This window comes from Aptenodytes patagonicus, chromosome 9, assembly GCF_965638725.1.
Source record: "Aptenodytes patagonicus chromosome 9, bAptPat1.pri.cur, whole genome shotgun sequence".
Classification (NCBI taxonomy): domain Eukaryota; kingdom Metazoa; phylum Chordata; class Aves; order Sphenisciformes; family Spheniscidae; genus Aptenodytes; species Aptenodytes patagonicus.
Window position 1 is genome coordinate 8,693,525 of NC_134957.1, and position 19,949 is coordinate 8,713,473.

Genomic DNA, 19,949 nt, shown 5'->3' on the forward strand with positions numbered 1-19,949 from the left:
CATTTTGAATCTTGCTGGATAAACTTATAGATGGATTCCTACTGATCTGATTATATCTACATTTGCGAACCTAACTGGTACTTTGTAAAAATTTCAAAAGCCCCTGAATGGACTTAGAAATGTAAATCCTTTCAATAACCAGTGATGTTACACATCTAAAAACTTCTTGGGTGAATTTTAAAATCTTATTGCGTATATTTAAGTACATGTTAGTTGCATTCCAAAGATCTCTAAAGGAATAAGAGTTTGATCCCTCCACCTCTTCTCATATATTTAGATGACTGTGGTTTGTGTCCTACTCAAAGAAATATAGAGGTCTGCCAACTTATGTTACAACTGTCTCATGTCTTTATTGTAACTTTGATTCTGAAGATATACATGAATTTATCCAAAATTTTATTTTACGTTAATAAATGAGAAGAGAAGGAATATAAAGATGAATAACCATCTGGTAGTTGCATTTGACTGGGGATGACATTAAAAATACAGCGCTCTCAAATTCTCTTTACTTAAGAGTGTAAGATCTCTAGAATAAGCTAAATTTAGGAAACAAATTTATTTAAATACAATAGTTTTTTAATCCCTAATTATAACTTTCATTCAATTTGAGCTTAAGCATATGGAAAGTTCTAGGGAATATAAGTGGTAGGCTTGCTTTGTTTGGAAGTAGATAATAATAAAGTTCCTTCAATAGTCTTAACTCTTTAAGTAGTCACTTCTAATTCCAGCAATTGTTTTGTCAAGTTACTCTAAAACCAAACATACCCCAGGTACTTTTCATCTTAATCCACTATTCTTTTCTGTATTTTTTCTGCAATCACTGTGATTCATTAATAGCTAATGTTTCTTCATCTGCCACCTAGCAAATAACAGAGTTGCCAATATTTAGACTTAAAACTTATATTTATTGTTACATTATAGTTCATGGTCAGTTTGGTGTATCTCACTAATTACTTTTTTTTATTGCACAGTCTGTTCTCACAGATAGCTTTTGATTTGAGAAGTCATAGTTGTGGGTTGGCTTCCCCCCCCCCCCCCCCTTTGGTGATTTTAAATTTATGCAAAGGTTAATTTATAGAGTGCAGTTCTTTTTGAAAAGTGCAAGTAAAATTAGAAATCACTGGAATAGTTCCAAAAGCATATCACAACAGGCTTAACTTAATTTTAAAAGTCTGTACTGTTCTACTTGTGTAACTAGTACAATATTAGTAGTATAGTATACTATATTCTTGGCTATGCTGACCTGAGGTACTGAATAGTAGCATGACAAAAGGTAGCTGTAAGACTGACATTGCTCTGTGCATTGCTAACATTCTTTCTCCTTCCTCAAATGTCAATTCCTTCACCAGCCACTTGGCCAGTGTGATTCAATTCTATATTACTGATTTCATGAGACAAGGTCTGAGTCTCACTTTAGGCTGGCTATATACAGACATCACAACATTGCATTGTAGTCTATTCAGATTTCAGGCATGAGAGAATAACCAGGCTCAAAATCTTACAGCATGGATGATTATAGTTCACACAAAAATGCTTTTTATTAATGTTTTTATATGGTATAATACCTAAGCTCTCCCCCAGTTGAGCAGTTATTTGAAAACTGCTAAGAACAATAATCGTATTTCTTACAATTTTTTTGTGTGAATATAATTAAAAGGAGTCTTGCTGTCAAGGAAACCACAAACTCAGAGCATTAAATACTATTATTTTGATTAGTTGGCAAATGTTAAAAACCCCCACGCTATCATTCATAACATTTACATTAAAATACTGACATTTATATGGTAATTACCAGATGTAAGAATTAGATTAGGAATCATTACACATGGCATTATGAAAAACCTGTGATGCAACATTTCTACTACTAATAGCTTAAATGCAAATGGGCATTTTATTAATTACTATGATTTATTGCAGTTTTCAGAGACAAAAATGAAAGCTGAAGAAGCTTCACTTGGGCACACTGATTTTCTTATAGATATTATTAATACAAATGTGTACCATAACAGGCTTTCCTAACAAAAGCTCTACAGAAGAATGAGATAACAGCAGAGTTGTATTTATGTGCAGTTTCTGTTTTCATGAGATTAGAATTATATTAAGGGTAAGTTTACCTTGGCCTGTGCCAAGGGCTATCATAAAACATCTTAATTCCATAAAGAGACTTGAGAGGTATTTAAGTATTGTTTTGGCATCTGGACATTGATAATTTCAACTGCAGATCCTCATCTCCCTAGATACTTGTATTTTTGCAAATGAAGATAGTGAGTACATGAGAAATCCTGAATAGGGAGGAAACTTTTCTGGTGCCCACTAGATGGCATATGCTTGTTAATTATACGTACTGAATTTTAAGATTTTAATGCAAGATATTTTGATCATTATATAAATATAGTTTTAAGTATACTCTGATCAAATTTATGATTTTTTTACCTGATTAGCATAATATGATTTTAGTGTCAAATATTCTTATCATTCTTAGTCTCCTTAATGCGGAACTTTTTACTCCCCTTATGCCAGCTGACTACCAGCAACTCCAACTGCTCTAGCAAAACAGATGATTATCTGTCTGTGAATAAGAAATGTGAAATACTTTTGTATATGTTTTTATGTACACACACATATATTAGAGTGGTACATTACACATTGTTAATTATACAGTAATTAACAAATACTATACCTCCTTACACAAGTTCCTAACAGAACGTAATTTTCAGTACTCAAAATAGGAAGTCATTACTAAAGAAATACTCCTGCGTTGTTATACTATTTAAGCATGATATGCTATTTTCATGGATGTATTTTTTGCTGCGATGTCAGCACTCTGTTTTCCGTTGGTCTGAACTCTGTGCAACATCTCTACCTTCTAGTGTTCCATTGGCCCAACTGTCTTCCAGTTCTGAGATTTAAGTATTGGCTCAAGTTGGAGAGGATTATGTGGTTGATCTAAAGATTCTAATCCTCTTGATTAATCCTGTTAGAATATCACATGATGGAGTTTCTGCTTGTAAATAGGATTATTTTCCTAGACAGGAAATTTACATACATAAAAGCATTAAAATGCCAATATTGTGGTTTCAGAGTCAACCTTTTAAAAGTTAGAATATGTCAGAGTTAGTGTGATAAACAACTTGAATCTGGCTCCACTATGCTTTTATAATGTCATACAATCTACAATTATGTATTTGAATATTACATTGTCACAGGAACCCTACCTCAATCAAGGTACAGAGTGGACTTGCTAGAGAGGTGAATCAGGATTATGCAACAGGTAAGGCTACTTTCTGTAGGACTCCTGTCTCAGTTGTTATGGAATTTGTGAATGTGTCATAAAATGCGCAGAGCAAGAATTTTTTCAAGGATAAATCAGTTAAATGCTGCAGGTATTCCAGCTTATGCAAAGGAGTTCTCACGTGCTAAGTCACAGCAAACAGACTTAATTGGTTACTACATGAATGTTCCTTAATATCTTTTTGTCTGATATTCTGATAATTTACTGAAATGGAGAGCACTTACAGCTGCAATAATGTATTGTACTGTTATATATTTACATAAGCTGAAGAAAACAGGTCTTTATTGTTATGAAAGGGAGATCCCAATTCTGTGGAAACTTTTGATTTAAATGTTTTGCAGTTCTGTTTCTGGGCTGCAAAATGCAACAATAAATCCATCTTCATCTCCCAGAAGTGTCACAGAGATTTTTATTAGAGAAGCATTTAGATACACTAGCATTAAGAACTGCAGAAAAGCCTCCAGGGAAATAATTCTAGATCTATAGACAAATATGAATAATGCTGAAGAATGATACCTATATTTTTACCTTTGACTTGTTTTGGAGGGCCCAAACATGGATGCAATAATCTAGATGTGGTGTAATGAGTACCAAGTAAAAGGGAATAATCACTTCCTTCAGCTATTGGCTGCACTCCAGTTAACACAGCCCAGGAAGCTATTAGCCTTCTTTCCTGTGGGGGCCCGCTGGTGGCTCCAGTTTGGTTTGCTGTCTACCAAGACTGCCAAGTTCATTTCAGAAGTAATAAAAGTTACTGAAACGATAGCAACCTCTAAGATATAACTTCATGTCTACCTATACTATATCAATGACATTTATATAGAATTCTGACTGCACAGTTTCAATATGAAGAGCCAACAGTATGGCATATGCTCTCATAAATTTAAGACCTAAATTTGCATTAATTATGCAATAAAAATTTTCACTAGGTGGAGATTTTTGAAAGTTGAGGCAAAGCACTAGTTAACAACGATTAACTGTATACGTAGTTCCATTAATCTTTAGTCTAGTGGATCAGCTTCATCATAGGGCATTATAATTATCAGTATCTTTGAATATAACATGATATTCATGTCGTGCCACATCACACAAACTTAAATAACTAAGATTTCTAATAGGGTATAATCATTTTTAATCATGAAGATGCAGGTGTTGCCTAAAAGCGGTGGAAAATTTTTCAGTGTCAACGCAAGAAACCTCCTCTCGCAGGGACAAGGTCATTCTACATCCAAATATAGCCTGGAGACCTAAACCAGTCTGAGATAATGCCATGATTCGTATAATAATCAGGGTACCTTCATTAAATACATTAGTGAGGCAAAAAAATCAAACCATACAGAATAATGCATTCAATTACTACATATTCTTGTGAAAGCTTTCTTAAGGCTATTTCATTCAATGTATACTATGGACATCAGTAACAGTCATACGATAAAACAGCATTCTCCATCTGACAGAACAGTGGAAAAGACAAATCTATTAATCATTCTAGTAAGACTTCAAATTCTTTTGTTCAATAAGGTTTGAACATTTCACATTGTTGGCTCTGAAAATAACAGAAATTTGAGGGGAAATCCAAGCTGAGTCCCAAAATGTTCTTAGTTTTGCTTTTGAGAGAGCTGAAAGAAAACTAACACTGTGATTTTAGCTGGACTTCTTTATGCACTAAAACACTAAGCGTACTTTTCAGGCAATTTTAATTTAAAAACAAATGAACCTACCAAAAAGAAAAAAAAAAAGGAAAGAACTAGGTTTCTTTCCCCTGTCCTTATTAATTGTCAAGGTAACTGCTTTACTAGCTTTTGCATTAACGTTAAAATGGATTCAATCATGTAGAAGTGAGTAAGAACACAACCAGATTTGTATTTTCAGATTTCAAGCTTGCAATGAATTTTAGGTTACATTCCAGCACCTACTAAACCCCACTATTAACTGAAAAAGATATCCTAAAGTGGAAAGAAGCAAGAACTGATCCTGTAAAATCTGTCTTCAGTAGCTCACTGAAAAGGAGGCAAGAAAATCCTAACTGAAATGTTTCCCTCTAGTCTAGCAGAGAGAATAACAAAGTGTGAGTTAGAACTTTTCCAGAATATGCTGGGTCAAAATGGGTCACCATCACTTTAATTTTATTTGTAAAAGGAATGCAGAAGAATCAAACCACAGGAAGTTGTCCCTAGGCTCACCAGAACCATTAGCTTTTCAGTGGAATCAGGCAATGGCAATCATGCTCAGTCCTGTCCTCGGTAAGACAACGTAGAAGAGGATAGGTAAGCGCTTTAGAAGTGTGCTTATAGAGGCTGTGGATTAGAGCTGGCTGCAACACAAGCAGGGCCCTTCATTCACATGTGCTGGATATACTGAAACGTAAGTGAGCCTAACACTGGATTTACCTTCGCTGCAGTTTTCAGAGGAGCAGGTAAAATAGTGGCGAATGTAAGTGTAGTTTTTATGATGGGGGAAATATATAAATGATAGTTCATGAAGGAAGAAATCAAAGGGAAATTCAAGCTCAGCGAACAAAGGGAATACTATTAACGTCTTCATTATACTTTTACCCCTGGACCTACCTCTTTTTGAAAGGATTCAAAGCCTGAAGGTACTCAGTTTTCAGTAGTGTGCAAAGTTTTAGTTAATCGGACTTTTTCCTGTGCATATACCCTACAGAAATTGTTCTCTAAGAAGTGCTCTGAGGAAATGTGTTCTGATGCTTAGAGCAAAGCTCTGGAAGCTATTTCTAGCTGTGCATAGTGACCTTCTGTTTGATCTTGGTTAATTCACTGCAATTTGTTAAGTGTTTTATATTCTAACAAAAGGGTATTATTTTTCCTGGTTTTTTTTTTTCAATATCATTATTAATATCTACTCATTCCTCAGAGGAATGCATAGTGCTCAGTTCATGTTTAATTTCTATAGCGATACCCTCAGCTGAAAGGGGTAATGAAAGTATAAATGCACTGTCTTCTAATTCTCAGACAGACAGTAATAATACCTGCGGACAAGGACAAGCAATTGAAGAGGTTTGATTTTCGTATGAGTAGTCTCTATTGTAATTCATATCTTCAGTATTTTTATTGTACACATGTTCATACTTGTAGGACTTGTATTCCTCAGACCAAAACTGCATTTAGTCATTGGAAAAGCACAACAAAAATTCAAGATGCTTAGTTATAGCTAGGAAAGCTTTAGTAAGAGAGTATCTTTAGTGCTATTCTATGTAGCTCCTCATGGCAGCAAGTTTTAAGAATCCAGATGCAGCATAGAGAAGACACATGCAAGTAATTCAGGAGGTACCAGCAAAATGCTAGTCTCAAAGCATTAGAATTGTTCTGTTAAACGTGCTGTTTGACAGCTATGAATTCCAGTCCCAACAGTGCTTGCAAACAATTTCCAATGAGTGTCTGTTATTAAATATGCCTTAAGGGTGGCGAAGCTTAGCATATGCTTTTTACTGGGAGCATAATGCAGTGGTAGCAATACGCACTTAAGCAATAACGCAATGTTCATTTTGCATATGGAACCTAAATATTTTAGCAGTTGAGAATTACACAATATTGGGTAAGTAAGCTTCCTCTATAAAGGAGAAAAATGGAGATTATACTCACCATCCCTTGCTATGATATTTTTAATGGTATTTCCTACGGTAATTGTTTCTTGCACACTTGATTCTTATCAAGATGACCTTACTGAACCTAAGAAAGTTTTATCTCTTGGCTAACCTATTCATTATTTTTTGCTTTACTTATTTAACTGAAGTTGTAGCTGGGCTATCTGGAAAGCTGACCAAAGAGTTATCCAATTCTTTGTAAGACAGTTTATGGAATTTACATAAAGTTGTATCTTTTATAATAAAGAGAAACACTAAAGCTTAAGCGGATCTATTATGTATTATTTACAGATTTCAAGGTTTCCTGTGTAACTTCCTTCTCTGGGCTTTGCAAATTTTCAGTACTATATATAGTATACTTCCAAGAGCGATCCCTTAATTTATAAACATAATTGACGCATTACTTACTGTTTTCTTCTGCATTCAATTGCTCTATCTATTCTGAACTCAGGTAAGCTAATGAATCCTTCTGCTTTTTCATCCTATGAGAAGAGAAGAGAAAGTGATGGTGAAGAATAACATAAAGAAGAAAGAAGTGAGCAGTAGCCATTTGGGTCTTACGCTAAGAACAACCATCCAATCAATTGAAATGCTGAACATATTTTCCCTATAACGTTTTTACTTTAAAAAATCTGTTTAGTTCATCATACAATGTCAATAACTTTTATGAAGTAACTAAACTGACAGTTTCTTCAAGGAGCTGCAGTCATCCTAATTCCCCTTTGCTGAAGATTACGGGAAACCTTTCAGCACCAATACAGCACCTAAAACAGCAGTCAAGACATCAACAACTACAGACAAGAATTCTCAGTTTCTTCATCATATAGTCTACATTTGAAAACTGTTTTGTGGATGCCTCCTTTTAAAGCGACAATTGTGCAGACCATCTGCCCTGCTAATAATAATTGAGGAGGTTCCTACAGCGAGCTCACCAGTGATTAAATGGAAAAGTAATAACTAGAAAGTATCTCTTGTCACTTTTTGCTTCTTAAGTAATTTACCAGGAAAAGCAAGGAGACATATTAACACCAGTCAGATTTTTGAAAAGTATTAGCAAGTGCACTATGAATTATGGCTTGGCTGTAAACAACAGACTGAAAATCAGTGGGACACAATGACTACCACCTTGCATGTAACAATGTCAAACAAAATGTACAACACAAAACCTGAAGGCCTTTAGCATCCGCTGCCTGAAGCAATACTGGTTTGGGCTGACAAGAAAATACTAAAACTGAGGATAATTATGCTAGTAAAATTCTCCTCTTGAAGAAAATGGAAAATATGTACTAAAATACCAGTAATCAAAGCAGGCTGTATGCAGACAGTTTAGATCAGGCACTGAGGCTCAACGCATACAAATGGAAGAATAGCAGTCTAACGATTTTTGGCTTTTCCCCTTCATTATTTTTTCCTACATATATGCAGATTGCACAAGCATAGGCCCAGTGGTTTTCAATAACATTTCGCCAAGAACAGCGTTTTACACGAGAAACTGCAAACTCCAGACTAATTCAGCAAAAAGCAAGAGGAACATCTATATAAGAATAACTTTCAGATAAAGAGATCTACAAATTCAGATTTTCACATCTGTTTCACATAATGCTTAACTAAAATGAATGGCTACACTGTATACATCTCTCCACACACCTGAAACTAAGAAGAGCTGCATGTGAACACTGTCTTAGTCCAAAGAAATACTGCCTGCAGAGAAGTATTAACTATTGATGTATTCATTTCCTTAAGAGTGCCATGAACATCTGCTATTTTAATAAGCTCGGACATGGACTTTGGAGACTTTAAAAAATAATTTCAATTGAAATATTTCCAGGTAGAGCGACCCAAACCTGGCAATTAAAGTGACAGTTCACTAACATATCCTACCATGTAGTAAAAATAGACTTTATTCAAAAGAATTCTAAAGGTTAAGGTTTAATTTTGGCTTTCTCCAAACATAGAGTATACTTACGTTCTGGTTTGTGTACCAGTACAAGGATGAATCCTTCAGAATAAACCAGTACTTTTTCCATTTCTGTGTGAAATAACCTTTGGCATCCTTTTTCTTCCACAGCCAACCTTCACAATCTCCATGCCCCAAGTCTTTGCAGGAAATCCGTCTTCTGCTCCCAGTCGTTAGAGAGCTCCCTGAGAACACAACAATAGTGTGAGACATCTCACTGAATGAAAGAGTGAAAGAACTATTCTTCTCAATATAAACACACTACTAATTTTTAATGATGATTCAATTCAAAATCCTTCAAGCCAAATCCTCTTCAGTTTCAGGGAGAGGAGACTGAATGAACAATTTCCAAATTCGACAATGCTCTGCAATTTAGGTTTCAGCATGAATACAAAATAAAAAGGGCCTGTTTTATGTAATGGTTTATTTAAGCTCTAGAGGGTTCATTCCTCTTAGGGCTGCATTTTTATCTGATTAAGATGGGCATCATCATTCCAAAGTAAAACTGTATTCATTTAGCCCTCAATTGAAACTCAGAGTATGACATAATCTGTATACAGATGTAAACACTACTTCTTCCGTATATCTTCTGTTACTACTTTTAGTAATAGGAGGCCTGTCAAATTCTGGGAATTTTTAAACTCAATTTTTATAGTCAATATTTATAGTCAATAAAAAAGAAAGATCATCCACGTCCATAAAAATGCACATGCTTACGTTTCTTCTATCCTGAATTTAACTGAAGAACAATATTTTAACTTTACTGCAGCCTGTTTAAAGGCACAGCACCAGGAAGAGGTTTTTTTTTGTCGTTGTCATTTCAATACATCCTAATTGAAAGGCTTAAAATTTTAGTGTGCCTTGTAAATATGAATAAGAACAGGTTTTTTTCTTAATTATGGTATCATTTTTTCTGAAAAAGACTCTGTAGGAAATTTCTTAAATTATTAGACATTTTTCTGTGAAAAATCAAGTTTATATTGCTACAAGAATTATATTTGTCCTACAGCTGTGAAACAGTGCAGAAATTTAGATAACATCAAAACACCATCCTTTGTTCTGCAACATTCCACAACCAAGTTCTTAACATTTTGCTCTTTTTAGAATAAGATATTTTGCTGTGTCCTGGTCTGGTTTGGAAGTATTAAAAACATATAGTACAATAAAAGGAAAATTTTCATAGAAAGGAGACTAAACCAAAAAACAGAATAAAGAGAGCTCACTGGCCATATACTTTCATAGGAATTTATTATGCTGTAACTATTTTTCGTATGTTCATTGTTTCAACAGTCTCAAATAGGCCATGAATAGAAAAAGAAACAGAGCAGAAGGAAATGGCAAAATATACAGATACTACCTTTCTTCTATCTAAGTCAGAGGAAATTTTACCGCCAAGTCTAGCAATATTATACCTTATAACACATTTATTCGGTATTTTACTTTGGTGTTTACTATCACATTTAGAAATATCTGAATTAAGTTGAACTTTGGCATTTGATCCAGACCACTTATTATCAGAGAAGTCATCTCATTTTCTAGTTTAAAAATGTTAACTCAGATAAGTTACCTTTTGACCATTTTCTGCTTTTTACCCTGAGGGAAGCGTAATGGAATGACTGTAGAGAAAAGAAAATAATTATGAAAAACCAATGCAGGTTATAGTAGTAACATGAAACAGCTGGCATTCACTACCACCTCCATGGTTATCTTAGGGTTAGTTATCATAGGATCAGTTATCATAGGATCTCATTTTTGTCATTTTTCTCTTACTACTGCTATAAACATCATAAAGAAAACAACACAGTGCGCAATCTGCAAATTAAAATCCCTTTTTTTTTCCAGTTATTAATTACAATTACAATCAATTCATTAAGGTTTCTTTGCTTGAATGGTTATGCAGTAGTTTGAAAATGAAGGATATAAACTCATTTGAATGACCTAATAAAATGAATGATACCTGAAGTTTGTTGTATGTATACATGAGATAGTTATACAAATATTCATTCAAAAAGAAATATCCACCACAAACATTATATAGTTAAAGTCATGTGTTCAGTGACATGTTGAAGTCATGTTCTTTAATTGTTTCCAACCATAGGAAACAATTAAGTTTGTTAGGTTGGTAGGTTGACAGAATAACTTTGAGGAGAAAAAAAAAATAATTCTTTCTTTTGTGGCTGCATTATTTGTAGCAGGGCCTGTTGCAACAGGGCAAGGGGGAATGGCTTTAAACTAAAGGGGGGTAGATTTAGACTAGATATAAAGAAGAACTTTTGTACACTGAGGGTGGTGAAACACCGTCACAGGTTGCCCAGAGAGGTGGTGGATGCCCCATCCCTGGAAACATTCCAGGTCAGGTTGGACGGGGCTCTGAGCAACCTGATCTAGTTGAAGATGGCCCTGCCCACGGCAGGGGGGTTGGACTAGATGACCTTTAGAGGTCCCTTCCAACCCAAACTGTTCTATGGTTCTATGATTATAAAGTCATTACAGATTCTTAAGAAAAACCTAAAAGCATCTCATTATTTAAACATTTTAAAAACAGGGATACTACTCAAAAGATGGTAAGGATTTACCTCAAACATGTAAATGCTAGGGGAAAAATTACAGGTCAACATGACAAAGTTGCTGCCTGATTGGTAACTAATGCTGCCATTACCAGTAGAAAAACCAGCAGACATTCACAGCGTGATAATGCCCAGATCTGCTGGTAGCATAGAAAGGGCCACCTTTTTAATTTTCTTGATTTTTCCTTAGTGACAGATAACACTCAGCTCAGTAGAGGGCCTAGAAGAAGGGCGCCTCAGTCAGTGACGGGGATATCTCCACGCTACCTTAACTAGTGGTATGACTGCAGATGATTACCTTTTCCCAGAGATCATCTGACTGCTTACCCTACCTTACGGCAGCTCCTCACCACGTGGTCAAAAAGCAAACACGTGCTACAAAAGTCCTTATTAACAACTGTGGTACAACATATTAAATAAGTGTTTAAATGTCACAATATTAAAATTTTAAATAACTGAGGATTATAATTAAAGTAAAAAATATTTAAATTAATATTTAGGATAACGAAGGATTACAGCTTAAGCACTATAGAAAAGCAACAGCTGAAAACAGGACTCCAACTATTGGAGAGGCAAAGTTTTATTTTAAATAATAGTAGGGGAGGGGGAGTTGTTTTGCACATGCACAGACCTATTTGCAACCCTTCTGAATTTAGCCAGTTTACAGCGTTGAACAGCACAAACATTTTCTAGTGATTTGCAGAAATTGGCAATTCTGACTCCTGAGAGAGCTGGCTCAGAGAACACCAGCTTTCTGTGTTCTGTTTTTCTCAGACTGTTCTCCCAGTCAGTCACAGTTATATATGAATGCTTCACAAAAATATTGTAATAACAGGTGACAAGCTCTGTAAGTGTATATGCATTGTATCACCACAGGACAGTACATATTCTCCATTTACTTGATAGCTGCAAATTTATCTCTCTGTTTTGAGCACTAGAGAAGACAAAGATTAACGCTTGTTCCTGTGCTATAGGAAATGTAGTAAAAAACAGTCAGAAAATGAAAAAACAACAGTAAGTCTGTGAGAAAGTATTAAAGATGCACAGCAACCTTGTTTTTGTTAATTGATGTATTGTACCAGCAGCAGTACTGGTCAGTCATATTGTACCAACTGGAGTTCTGTGGTGACTGTGACTGAAACAGTCTGTTCAATGTTCCTCTTTCTGTATAAAAATGCATTAGGACAGAGCAGGTATCTGTTTCTGAAATAGAGATCACCAAATTTGTCCACAATTTAGGCTAAAAAATATAGTGATGAAATAAAAACCTATAATTTAATTACAGTTTTCATATGTGATTAAATTTAAAGAACTGCAAGAAAAATGGAAAAACGGGAGGATATATGCATTAGGATACTCACCAGAAACTGATATGCATCATTCAATATAAAAGTTTTAAAAATAATGACAATACAAGCACAACAAATCAAGGAGAGCTGAAAATATTAGCTCTTCTAAAAACAAAAGTTAATTAGTCTTACTATGTTTTGTTTATACGCACATACAATGTATTCAAAGCAAGAAAACTAGAGAAAGTGAAAGGTTTGCAATACCTTGGGAATCACTACTTAATTAGCACTGCTAACTTACAAAATTCAAGCTTCATATTCTGAGAGATAAAGGAACTACTATATAATTAACTTTGTGGTAAACACTGTAAGAAAACAGTCAGAACTTGCAGCTTCAAAATGACTCAGAGTTGCTATGGGAAACAGACAGATGATATGAGAACATAGTGTGGTTGTCAGCATTTAAGTTGTCATCTCAAAACCACAACACAAAGTAGAATGTTAAACAAAATGCACGCCCTCCCACCCCAGCCCAACAAGAAGCACACCATGGAAAAAAAGAAAAAAGAGATATAACTGAATCTGTGCTATATGAAGCTAAATTAACGAGACCTCAGAATAATCCCAGTGTAGTAGTAGGAGTGCTGTCACAGAATCACCAAATGCAGTTATGCTCTGCTTAAAAAATGCCCTGGAGACTAGGGATTCAGTTACCTGTCAGGATGAAGGGAACCAAGCCTATTGATGCAAACCTGGTTGCATGTATCTCTGCTATTTTGAGCCTTAGGAGTTTTTAATGAAAACCATTAACAAGTTCCAAACACAGCCATCAGTGCATTCACTAGCAAAGTACACAAATCATAGGCACATAGTGCTGATTTCCTCAGATTATGTGTATTAGATTATTTGCAGTACTGGGATCCCTGGGAACAGCCACAGGTCCAAGTGTTTTCCAGTGGAGGTGGCAGGCGAGGTAGGGATTGGCAGATAGAGGCAGCATATCAATAAACACAACTGCAGGTTTTCACAAACTGCAGAAAATTTAGTCATACATCTTCCATTACTGTCACTGGTCTTTAGCCTCACTTTGTAAATATTTGGGAGGTGGAATGACATCTAGCAACTTTCAAAAGTTATTTAGCACCTACTTAGTGAAAAAAGTGCTAAGTCAGAATGAAGAAATGGGCATTCTATAAATGAAGTTTCTGTTGTTTGTCCTTTGTATGAAAATATTTGCAAAATACTAAAAAATAATGTCTAGATATTTTCCATTGAACGCCTTCAAAATTGGTACCACAAAAATCTTTGAAAATCTTAATCCCATATCTCCCTATCATAGTATTTATACTATTGAAATACTGTAAAACTTTTTAAAATTTTCTTCACCTTCAGGGCAACCTTCCCTCCAGAGGTCCTTTCCAACCTAGACATTTTCTATGATTCTCCTCCCAAAACTAGTATATACCTTAGAACACATAGTAAGGTACTACTAAACTTAACTAAAAATACTGCATACGCACTGGCCTGCTGTGGTTGCAGTAGCGAATTTTCTGAATATGGAAATTATTCCTAGCTCTTTATTTTCAGATCTTTCATAATATAGACAAACTTCAAGGTTTGTGATACCTTAAGTATCTTTTAAAAACATGACAATGAATTGAACTTTTGGGGATTTTTTTGTTTTTTAAAGTATGTTTATAAATCATTACCTTCCTCATGGATGTGCTTCCTTGACGGTCAACGGCCGAACTTGCATATCTAGGACAGAGAGGAAGAAAGATGTCAAATAACTACAGAAAAATATACACACACTCTATGCATTATCCCAATGTATGCTTACAGATCTAATCATGTATTAAAGTTACTTAAAATACAGAACTTAAAACGGGATGCCCTTTGGAAATTTAACCATTGTTTTCAATGAACAGTGCTAATGTTATTAGGAAACACAAACCCATTCTTAATATTCTGTCTTAAGAACACATAAATCATCTGAGAATATCTGGTTCTGATTCAATCACTGGTCTAAAAATACTCAACCCTGATCAGCTAAGATTCAAAAGCAACCAAAACATTTCCTCCCTCTTAGGGACTAGAGTCTCAGGGCATATAAATCATTGGTTCTTTGTTGCAGGGCTAACTCTTATTTGTGCATTTCTTTCAGCATCAACAACATTTAACACAGGTATAGTGGATTCCTAGTGTCCAGACTAAAATGGAAAAGAATAAGTATTTTTAAACAGGAAAAAGGTAGAAATACAAATAAATAATTTAGCAATTTTGTTTTAAGAGTAATTTGCATTTTAAAGTGTAACAGCTTACAGATATGTATTTGAACTGATATTCTGACCTTTAGGAAAGACTCATACGTGTTCCATATTTTGCAAAGTTGGTTCCTTCCCATGTCATTACAGAATCAAATCAAGAATAACCCAAATTGCTTAGTATGTGTCTTCCTTTGAGTTACTTTTTGGGTATCTTAACATTAGCAGTATGTAAGCACGTGTATAAGCACCCAGACATTAATAAGTATGTAACTATCAGGCCAAATTTGACATAACTGTCAGATATGTTTGCCAGGTGCAGAGAAAGTCTAATATCTTCTTTTGTTCTGTTTTTTCCCCCACCACCTCCTCTTTCATATTCTGGAAGCACTTATAAACAGGAAATTCATGAAGACCACAGCTATTTAGCAGTTAACTAGAAAATTTAGATCATCAGAAAAACAGTAATATTTTGATATCCTAACAGTATCTTCTTGGCTGGCAAACAAGGAATGCAACAGTTACGTTTGCCATTGGAAGGAAGTGTGATGACCATTTTCCGTGGGCCCAGAAACAATCCTGATGCAAAGAATAGAAACTCTTAGCAACAAAATGAACACCAAGTAAGCTTTCTCAAACTAACTTTGATGTAGGCTCCAACTGCCGCTACAGTTTAGTCGTCATGCTTTTTAACATCAATATCCCTGTATTAGAGAAACTGGCTCAATTCGCAGAAAGGCTGTTGCAGAGCGCTGTTTGAAGTTATAAATCCCTGGAGAAGGTCCAGGCAAAGTGTCACTTTTCTGAGGATGTGTGATTAGTGTCCTGACACAACGGTACTGCAAAACATTGTAGGTTGGAAAGGAAAAAGCCTAAGACAGTCCCTGTTCAGTAGGACTGTTTGTGAATTTTTCACTTATTAAGGGGACATTTTCGGCATACTTTTCTCATATAAATGCTATGCATAGAATAATTTGTCTCTACAGAGTTAGTAGCAGTTGTATTCCTAAATCCTTTTGAAACACTACAATAGTGAAGGCTGTTAGGTAGGCACACACATAGCATTGGTCCTCCAAAATTTTTAATAGCATACAGTTCTGATTCCTTAGCATCAAAGAGGACAGAGGGAAACAGAAAAGAAACTCATCTAACTGTCTCTCAAGGCAACTGAGGGCAATGCTGTGGAGGTTTATGAAGTCAGGAGTGTTCTGAAGAGAGTAAATAGGGAATAAATATTCAATGTCTCCTTGAATAAAGGGGCTATATAAGTTATATAAAATTAGCAATTAGCTTCTTTTGTTTTGAACCTTCCTTCATTAACACACACAATTAAAATTTTTTGGTATTCACAGCATCCTACAGCAGAGTTCCATAGCATTTTGCTACAGGATGCCATGGATACAAAAAATTTGCACAGACTTTAAAATGCAAAAATACTATCTATGGTATATCTGAGCTTTCTCCTGGAGTTCTCTAAAGAACTAAAGGCTAGAGAATAAAGCAGAGAAGCATCACTAGAGGCCTTTCCTAATACAGTGTCGGCTGTTGATGGAAACAGGACACTGAAACAGGGTCAACTTTGTCTGATCTAGCACACAAATTATTAGACACACAATCTCCCCTCACGTTTTCAAAAGTAAGAAAAAGGAGAAGTGGGAAAACCTTAAAGATGTGAATGTTTTTCCATATGTCGTAGAAACACAAAAGGAGTGCAAGAATGGGAAAGAAATTGAGGGGAAAAATTAGAAGGGAATAAAAGGATTGTGGACATTTTTAACGTATTCCCAAATTCTGTTCGTCATCATCATAGTAATAATAATATCTGTCTTAAGTCAGCAAGACAGGAAGTGGCATTTTCTCATTTGATGATTTCCGTTGTTACGAGAAATCAAATTTACCAGTAGAAACAACTACTGCATTGTCAGTTAAAAGCATCTATCAGTCCTGAGTCAAAGGAAATTTCCAGACTGCAGTGAAAAGATGGGATGCATAACATTAAAATTAAAATCATAAAAGTTAATAGGCAAGACTTAGAAGGTCTGAGCTGTCTGCAGATTACAAGGACTGAAAGAAACAACTGCAAAACAAAAAAGTTCAACTTACAACATTTGGTAAAGCAATGGACAGACGCCCAAACTGCTGCAAGGCAGATTTTGTCATTAATGCTCCATTTCTGTCTGCCCATGAGAATGCCATAAATGCACTTCAATCCTGCTGGGCATTTCCCCCCGATTTCTGGTCTGTTTCTTTAATCATGGCTTTGACCCATCTGGAAAGTGTCAGTTTCAATGCTTCCCTTCTTTCTCTCAGCCAATATACAATATGAATAATACATCTGTGTTTTTATCTGAGAAGTCCTTAGTCAAGTTTTATTTGCTTCCATGCAAACACAATAATGGCCCCTTACAGTAATCACAGACTCTTACCAGCAAAAATCTTGTAAAGTTATAGAAGCAGTCTGCAATCAGGCTTTTGAAAGCTCTTCAAAAGTTGGCATCTTATGAAAGGTCAGAAATAGGTGTTCTAATGTACAATGAGCTTAATTTTTTTATTTGGGAACAGTTTTCAACAGTCTGCAGGCGTTTGGTTTTTTGGTTTTTGGTTTGTGTTTTTTTTTTTTTTTAAAGATTTTATGTTTATCAAATACTCCTCCCCAAATCTAATTATTCCTCAAATAATCAGATCTACAAATCACAGAAGAAGAAATACTGATCTTTTCTTCTCTTTAGACAAGTAAATTATCTGTGTGAGAGCGACAGAACCAATTAATTTAAACATAGAGGAACCCTAGTATGTTGTCTATTCTGGTTGAAATACTCTGTATCATATTTGGTTGAGTTATTCCTCACCTTTCTTTTTGGGAAAACAGTTGTTACAGAAGCGAAAGGGAAAAGAGTGAAGGGGTGAAGGGGGTGGGGGGGAGAGGCATGTGCAGTAATATGGTTATAATGGCCTGGACTGATATTTCTCAACTCAATTAAAACAGTTGATCTTCTGCTAAATGCTTGTTTTCTTGTTCATGTATAATACTGTTTTTGAAACAAACTGCAGAATCTAGAAAAAGGACGACCAATCACTTTTGAGTAATTTATACCAATTTAAAAAAAACAACAACAAATCAAACAATTATTTCAGGACTCTTGCAGAAACATTCATTGCATAATATGACATTAAAAAAAGGCAAAATACTAAGCAAATAACTGCAAAACTTTACATGAAATCTAATTTTGTAATGAAGCTCATTCTAAAAAACTTATTCTACCATACAATTTTCCTCAAATGGATTTCTGAGGTATTCCTATTTGGCAGAAATATAAAAGACTTTAGCAACGTCTATTCTGAGTTTTGATATGCTCTGCCTAGCTCTGTGTCATATATTGGAATTTCTATGGATAAAAAGGTTGCATCCCTCCTTATCTATTCTTCAGAACTTTGACTAAATTATATGTTGTAAGCAAACTGAAACAAATATAAAAAGGGAAGAAGAATTAGAGAAAGACAGGTGCTAAGAAGCAAGCACAGACCAAGGTTAAATACAATCTATCTCTGATCTCAGTACTAGATGCGTACTGACTCAGTATTCAATCAGAATGATGATGCTGAACATAGAGCTAAAGTAGTAAGGTTAACAAGAATGAGCTAAAAAGAGATGGAAATTACTTTGACCTAGGTGGAAGCAAAACACTAGGAATTTAAAGGACTCAAGTAGGCGTGGTAACTTCCAACTCACATCTTAAAGGACATGCAAATGAAACACAAGTCTAGTGATAAGATTTGTAATCAGGATTTCAAATGAAAACAGTGTTGTAGGATTAGAAAATAGCAATAATTAATCTCTAGAAAACAAATTAGAATGGAAAAGCCTAGAAGTAGGGGGGATAGCAGAAGTACTATATTCCAGTTTAATGTATTTGATAAAAGCTGTAAGAATCAGAACGTAAAGACATACCTGGTAAAAGATTTCTAATGAATGCTGAGAATTGTCACCTACCAAATCCTGAATATGTGAAATCAACAGCGTAGCTGCATACATCTCTGCACTTTTGCTATCAGAGCAGTTACATGCATTTAAGACCATCACCAGATTCTGACTATCCTGCATTTTCTATTCATACAAAAATTCCTCTTATAGCGAACAGAAGTGACTTGCTATTTCTTTGTGAAATAAGTATCACTAAACAAGTGCAACTGTGAATACCACCTCCATGCTGACACTCATTCCTCTTTTCATTTTGAAGAACATGTTTTCATTTTCTACCATAGAAAGATAACAACACATCTTTAATTGTCCTATAAACTCTAGTAAGGAATAGTGTTTTAGCTTGTAAAATGTATAGAGTATTTACTGAAAACAAGGACTGATTTTAACCAGCTGCGTGCAAATTAAGCATCCCTTGATCACATAAGCAATGCTCAGAAAGATCAAATAAAATGGCTCTTACACATTATCAGTGCTCTTAATTATAACATCCCAATTTGCTTTCAATTACCTTCAGGGTCATTAGATCCATCACTAAATGAAAGTTATAACTGTATCAGAACAAACTGATCTATCTTGTTAGGTTGCTATCATTTTGGCTTCTCCACAGGTGACGGGATACAGATAATAAATCCCAATGAATGAATATAATTACTTTGAGTGTTACCTTTCATCTCATCTTTGGTATCTGTAATAGTTACAATCTATATTGTTGACTTTTTTTAAGATCCTACTCTAGCAGTAATGGATAGGATTATAAACTAGAAGCAATATAAAATGATTCTAGTTATAACAAACTGCTAATATAGATTTACCATTGATTAAACAATAATTTTAGGTACTAATCATTTCTTTGATTTGTATTTATTTATTTGACCAAACAGAGCAATCCAAACTTATCTTTTGACTATTCCAATTTGCAATAATTTTTTAATCTATAAAAGTTTCCAGTAGGTAAAAAAAGACGACTATTTGCCAGAATTTACTCCTGGAACAG

General features: G+C 34.9%; 1 protein-coding gene across 1 annotated transcript in view; it reads right to left on the reverse strand.

Moving 5' to 3' along the window:
- LOC143164716 (connector enhancer of kinase suppressor of ras 2-like) overlaps positions 1-19,949 on the reverse strand; it is a 213,896-nt gene that overhangs the window by 15,587 nt on the left and 178,360 nt on the right. Inside the window, exons 15-18 of the mRNA XM_076347640.1 lie at positions 14,419-14,467; positions 10,421-10,469; positions 8,863-9,038; positions 7,305-7,378 (exon numbers count right to left, since the gene is read on the reverse strand). Of these exons, the coding sequence (XP_076203755.1) occupies positions 7,305-7,378; positions 8,863-9,038; positions 10,421-10,469; positions 14,419-14,467 (348 nt within the window). The remainder of the gene's footprint in view (positions 1-7,304; positions 7,379-8,862; positions 9,039-10,420; positions 10,470-14,418; positions 14,468-19,949) is intronic.